The sequence below is a fragment of the Coregonus clupeaformis genome, chromosome 21 (assembly GCF_020615455.1).
Source record: "Coregonus clupeaformis isolate EN_2021a chromosome 21, ASM2061545v1, whole genome shotgun sequence".
NCBI classification, from domain to species: Eukaryota; Metazoa; Chordata; class Actinopteri; order Salmoniformes; family Salmonidae; genus Coregonus; species Coregonus clupeaformis.
In genome coordinates this window covers 49,489,666-49,495,850 of record NC_059212.1, presented here as the reverse complement: position 1 = coordinate 49,495,850, position 6,185 = coordinate 49,489,666, and the positions used below count along the sequence as shown (strand labels likewise).

The following is a 6,185-nucleotide window of genomic DNA, read 5'->3' as shown; positions in this document are numbered from 1 at the left end:
GTGAGTGTGAAAGGGTGTGGAGGAGAGAGATGAGATGGCATGAGGTGAGAGAGGAGGGGAAGTAAGAGGGGTGAGAGAGAGGTGAGAGAGGAGGAGAGGTGAGAGAGGGGTGAGAGAGGAGGAGAGGTGAGAGAGGAGGAGAGGTGAGAGAGGAAGAGAGGTGAGAGAGGAGAGGTGAGAGAGGAGGAGAGGTGAGAGAGGAGGAGAGGAGGAGAGGGGAGAGAGGAGGAGAGGTGAGCGAGAGGTGAGAGGAGGAGAGGTGAGAGGAGGAGAGGTGAGAGAGGATGAGAGAGAAGGAGAGGTGAGAGAGGCGGAGAGGTGAGAGAGAGGAGGAGAGGTGAGAGAGGAGGAGAGAGAGAGGAGAGGAGGAGAGGTGAGAGGAGGAGAGGTGAGGAGGCGGAGAGGTGAGAGAGGAGGAGAGGTGAGAGAGGAGGAGAGGTGAGAGAGGAGGAGAGAGAAGGAGAGGTGAGAGAGGCGGAGAGGTGAGAGAGGAGGAGAGGTGAGAGAGGAGGAGAGAGGTGAGAGAGGCGGAGAGGTGAGAGAGGAGGAGAGGTGAGAGAGGAGGAGAGGTGAGAGAGGAGGAGAGGTGAGAGAGGAGGAGAGAGAGAGAGGAGAGAGGGGAGAGAGAGGAGAGGAGAGAGGAGGAGAGGTGAGAGAGGAGGGAGGAGAGGTGAGAGAGGAGGAGAGGTGAGAGAGGAGGAGAGAGGAGGAGAGGTGAGAGAGGAGGAGAGGTGAGAGAGGAGGAGGAGAGGTGAGAGAGGAGGAGAGGTGAGAGAGGAGGAGAGGTGAGAGAGAGTGAGAGAGGAGAGGAGGAGGTGAGAGGAGAGGTGAGAGAGGAGGAGAGAGGAGGAGAGGTGAGAGAGGCGGAGAGGTGAGAGAGGCGGAGAGGTGAGAGAGGAGGAGAGGAGGAGAGGTGAGAGAGGCGGAGAGGTGAGAGAGGCGGAGAGGTGAGAGAGGAGGAGAGGAGGAGAGGTGAGAGAGAGGTGAGAGAGGAGGAGAGGTGAGAGAGAGGTGAGAGGAGGAGAGGTGAGAGAGGAGGAGAGGTGAGAGAGGAGGAGAGGTGAGAGAGGAGGAGAGGTGAGAGAGGAGGAGAGGTGAGGGGAGAGGTGAGAGAGGAGGAGAGGTGAGAGAGGAGGAGAGGTGAGAGAGGAGGAGAGGTGAGAGAGGAGGAGAGGTGAGAGAGGCGGAGAGGTGAGAGAGGAGGAGAGGTGAGAGAGGAGGAGAGGTGAGAGAGGAGGAGAGGTGAGAGAGAGAATGTGCATAACTGCTACATATGGCAGGAGTTCCAGAGCTGAGGGTCTATCAGCCAATCACAACTTGGCTTTGGCTGGCACCAGCTGCAGACTCTGAAGCTTCATGGCCATGCCCATGTTTCCTGCGATCTTCAGCTTGCCCTGGAAGAACGCCTGCAGCGGACATGTAGGGGAGAGAAATTATAATCAGAGGAGAATGGGTTAAAACATAGGGAAAGTCAACTACGGCTCAGGCTCAGCGGTTTAAAGGGTTCAGGTTACCCAGTTGCAGGATTAATACGGTACACTGAAAACTGGGACACCGGAGAGAGGGAGAGAGAGAGAAAGAGGGGGAGAGAGGGACGGAGGGAGGGAGAGAGGGACGGACGGAGAGACGGAGGGAGGGAGGGAGAAAGTGGCTGGCCATGTCAGTGTTGGTCAGGGTGACAGCTTTCAGCCAGGGAACGGCTCTGCTCTGACAGGAACCAACTGGAGGCGTGCCTGCCTGCGTTTCAGCCGTTCAGATAAAACCCAATGCAGAAACGGTGACAGGATTAATGGCCCAGACCTAAACCCTCAAAATAACCATAACATTACAGGATTCATCCTAGAGGAAGTATGTGTGTGATGTCTGTTAAAGTTACAAAAATAGGTTTCTAACCTCAAGTGTCTTTCCTGTTTAAATAAAGGTTCAATTAATTATGCTTGCTGATGCTGACTCTCAAAATAAAAGCTCTGATGAAGACTAAGAGTCCGACACGTAAAGCTTGAATAACATAAGTGATAGTAAGAAGAGCAGTGTGCGGGTTTATTTTTCCTTTGGGGAAATGAAGGAGGGGAAAACAGAGAAAGGATTGTGTTCAGTGTTGCTGAAAGGATAAATTCAACCAAATAAATCAATGGCCCCAGGTGTGTGGGTGGGAAGTTGGCCTAGATCTGGCCTGGCAACAAAAGTTTGATTGAAAATCGCCCACTTCACTTGCCCAAAAACATCCACTATCACTAATCACATTCTTCCCCTGTTGAATTTCTCCTCTAATTGTATTGTTTTTGTATCAGTGGCAAAAAGTTGATTGGAAAACGCCCACCTGCTGAAAACATCACGATAATCAATCTAATCTCTCTGCTGTGTCTTCTCCCTCTCTCCTCAATGTCAGACAATGATCCTGGGAATCACTTCAATAATAGTCTGGTCCCCCAGCTGGCCTCGGGACGAGGTTACTTCAATAATAGTCTGGTCCCCCAGCTGGCCTCGGGACGAGGTTACTTCAATAATAGTCTGGTCCCCCAGCTGGCCTCGGGACGAGGTTACTTCAATAATAGTCTGGTCCCCCAGCTGGCCTGGGGACGAGGTTACTTCAATAATAGTCTGGTCCCCCAGCTGGACTCGGGACGAGGTTACTTCAATAATAGTCTGGTCCCCCAGCTGGCCTCGGGACGAGGTTACTTCAATAATAGTCTGGTCCCCCAGCTGGCCTGGGGACGAGGTTACTTCAATAATAGTCTGGTCCCCCAGCTGGCCTCGGGACGAGGTTACTTCAATAAAAGTCTGGTCCCCCAGCTGGCCTGGGGACGAGGTTACTTAAATAATAGTCTGGTCCCCCAGCTGGCCTGGGGACGAGGTCACTTCAATAATAGTCTGGTCCCCCAGCTGGCCTCGGGACGAGGTTACTTCAATAAAAGTCTGGTCCCCCAGCTGGCCTGGGGACGAGGTTACTTAAATAATAGTCTGGTCCCCCAGCTGGCCTGGGGACGAGGTCACTTCAATAATAGTCTGGTCCCCCAGCTGGCCTCGGGACGAGGTTACTTCAATAATAGTCTGGTCCCCCAGCTGGCCTGGGGACAAGGTTACTTAAATAATAGTCTGGTCCCCCAGCTGGCCTGGGGACGAGGTTACTTAAATAATAGTCTGGTCCCCCAGCTGGCCTGGGGACGAGGTCACTTCAATAATAGTCTGGTCCCCCAGCTGGCCTCGGGACGAGGTTACTTCAATAATAGTCTGGTCCCCCAGCTGGCCTCGGGACGAGGTTACTTCAATAATAGTCTGGTCCCCCAGCTGGCCTGGGGACAAGGTTACTTCAATAACAGTCTGGTCCCCCAGCTGGCCTCGGGACGAGGTTACTTCAATAAAAGTCTGGTCCCCCAGCTGGCCTGGGGACGAGGTTACTTAAATAATAGTCTGGTCCCCCAGCTGGCCTCGGGACGAGGTTACTTCAATAATAGTCTGGTCCCCCAGCTGGCCTGGGGACAAGGTTACTTCAATAATAGTCTGGTCCCCCAGCTGGCCTGGGGACGAGGTTACTTCAATAATAGTCTGGTCCCCCAGCTGGCCTGGGGACAAGGTTACTTCAATAACAGTCTGGTCCCCCAGCTGGCCTCGGGACGAGGTTACTTCAATAATAGTCTGGTCCCCCAGCTGGCCTGGGGACGAGGTTACTTCAATAATAGTCTGGTCCCCCAGCTGGCCTCGGGACGAGGTTACTTCAATAATAGTCTGTTCCCCCAGCTGGCCTGGGGACAAGGTTACTTCAATAATAGTCTGGTCCCCCAGCTGGCCTGGGGACGAGGTTACTTCAATAATAGTCTGGTCCCCCAGCTGGCCTGGGGACGAGGTTACTTCAATAATAGTCTGGTCCCCCAGCTGGCCTGGGGACGAGGTTACTTCAATAATAGTCTGGTCCCCCAGCTGGCTTGGGGACGAGGTTACTTCAATAATAGTCTGGTCCCCCAGCTGGCCTGGGGACGAGGTTAGTTGAATAACAATACATCTAATCTCTCTCAGGTCTTTGAAATCCTTTATATCTGAACGGAGGTCTGGGACCAAACCTGGCCCCTCTGGCACCTGGGTTCTGAACGGAGGTCTGAGACCAAACCTGGCCCCTCTGGCACCTGGGTTCTGAACGGAGGTCTGAGACCAAACCTGGCCCCTCTGGCACCTGGGTTCTGAACGGAGGTCTGAGACCAAACCTGGCCCCTCTGGCACCTGGGTTCTGAACGGAGGTCTGAGACCAAACCTGGCCCCTCTGGCACCTGGGTTCTGAACGGAGGTCTGAGACCAAACCTGGCCCCTCTGGCACCTGGGTTCTGAACGGAGGTCTGAGACCAAACCTGGCCCCTCTGGCACCTGGGTTCTGAACGGAGGTCTGAGACCAAACCTGGCCCCTCTGGCACCTGGGTTCTGAACGGAGGTCTGAGACCAAACCTGGCCTTTCCCTCTGGCACCTGGGTTCTGAACGGAGGTCTGAGACCAAACCTGCCCCCTCTGGTACCTGGGTTCTGAACGGAGGTCTGAGACCAAACCTGGCCCCTCTGGCACCTGGGTTCTGAACGGAGGTCTGAGACCAAACCTGCCCCCTCTGGTACCTGGGTTCTGAACGGAGGTCTGAGACCAAACCTGGCCCCTCTGGTACCTGGGTTTTGAACAGAGGTCTGAGACCAAACCTGGCCAAATCTGGCCCATGTGTTACCTGGGTTCTGAACGGAGGTCTGAGACCAAACCTGGCCAAATCTGGCCCATGTGTTACCTTGGTTCTGAACGGAGGTCTGAGACCAAACCTGGCCAAATCTGGCCCATGTGTTACCTTGGTTCTGAACGGAGGTCTGAGACCAAACCTGGCCAAATCTGGCCCATGTGTTACCTGGGTTCTGAACGGAGGTCTGAGACCAAACCTGGCCAAATCTGGCCCATGTGTTACCTGGGTTCTGAACGGAGGTCTGAGACCAAACCTGGCCTTTCCCTGTGTTACCTGGCTTCCGAACGGAACTAACTCCTTCAATAAAATGTTTTCTCTGCCTGTTACATGTTGAGTGTATTGTCCTTGGTCTGTGGGCGTTGTCAGACTGTGTCCCTTACGTCCAGGGTCAATGTCCATGAACAGAGAGGGGGCTGATGCCCTTAGTACACTTAATACATCTGGAGGCCTTGACTAGACATTTATTTATTAGGGGAGGGGTGAGAGAGGGGAGGGGTGAGAGAGGGGAGGGGTGAGAGAGAGAGAAGGGGAGAGAGAGAGAAGGGGAGAGAGAGAGAAGGGGAGAGAGAGAGAGAGAAGGGGAGAGAGAGAGAGAGCTCATCAAGTTATACAAGCATCGCTAGTAGCTACCGAATGTCATTTTCAGTGAGTGGGGACATTTACAAGCGAAAGTGAACGAGATTAATTGTGAAAATGAACAAAGTTGTGATGCATGCTTTTCTGAAGGAAGAGCAGCATGTGCACACGGAGCAGAGGGGAGAACGGAGGAGGAAAAGAACACTAGCAGGAAGCACAGGGACAAAATGGCAGCTGTACAGAACTCATCCAGGGCTCTTTGACTTCTGGCAGAAAGCCATTATAAGATATCAAACATTTAGTAGTGAATTGCATACAAGTTTAACTTCATCACCTGTCCGCCGCACAACAGAGAGTATAGAACGCTATGGACTCACCAGCTCAACACCTGTTGTGTTATTTACAACAACAAAACACGTGACTGGCTCAACTGTTCTGGGGAACTACGGTAAGCCTCATAATGTAAAATAAAGTGACAAGTGAAATGAAGAATGTGATCTGCTTTATCTTCTAACGTATTGCACAAGTTCACTGCAGGTATTCACTTAAAAAGCAGCTACAAACATTGACATTTATTGAAAACTTTAAATAAATAGTTTTGACGGTATTGAAAAACCATCCCGTGGCTTTTTCCAAATGCCCTGGTGTACCGCCCAAGCCTAATTTGGACTAAAAGTGAGTGAAGAATCTCAATATAAAAGATATTGAAATGACTGATCTCCATCAATGAGACATAGAGATCCACTTTACTGTATATAACTTCAAGTGTGGTCATATCCAGGTGAAGTACTCACCCTTCACCCAAAAATGTGTAAACAGCAACACTTCGCCACTTTCATCCATGCATGATTATAACCAAGACGAGGGATCCATTTTAGGAGCTTTCATTCTCATGTGACATCTG

The 6,185-nt window shown here is 52.2% G+C and overlaps 2 protein-coding genes across 2 annotated transcripts in view; one reads left to right on the top strand and one right to left on the bottom strand.

Annotated features, from left to right (window-relative positions):
• Positions 1–1,183: 1,183 nt before the first annotated feature.
• scp2a (sterol carrier protein 2a) overlaps positions 1,184–6,185 on the bottom strand; it is a 32,498-nt gene continuing 27,496 nt past the window's right edge. Inside the window, exon 16 of the mRNA XM_041842437.2 lies at positions 1,184–1,406. Coding sequence (XP_041698371.1) covers positions 1,311–1,406 — 96 coding nt within the window. The 3' untranslated portion in view covers positions 1,184–1,310. The remainder of the gene's footprint in view (positions 1,407–6,185) is intronic.
• Positions 2,374–3,984, top strand: LOC121535402. The gene is made up of 2 exons (XM_041842438.2): positions 2,374–2,424; positions 2,470–3,984. The coding sequence occupies exons 1-2, from the start codon at positions 2,383–2,385 to the stop codon at positions 3,982–3,984; spliced, it is 1,557 nt and encodes a 518-aa protein (XP_041698372.1). The 5' UTR covers positions 2,374–2,382.

Coding starts and splice junctions, on each gene's coding strand:
- LOC121535402 (XM_041842438.2), top strand. CDS start 2,383: ATGTCAGACAATGATCCTGGGAATCACTTCAATAATAGTCTG. Junction 2,425..2,469: donor ATCACTTCAATAATAGTCTG/GTCCCCCAGCTG, acceptor AATAATAGTCTG/GTCCCCCAGCTGGCCTCGGG.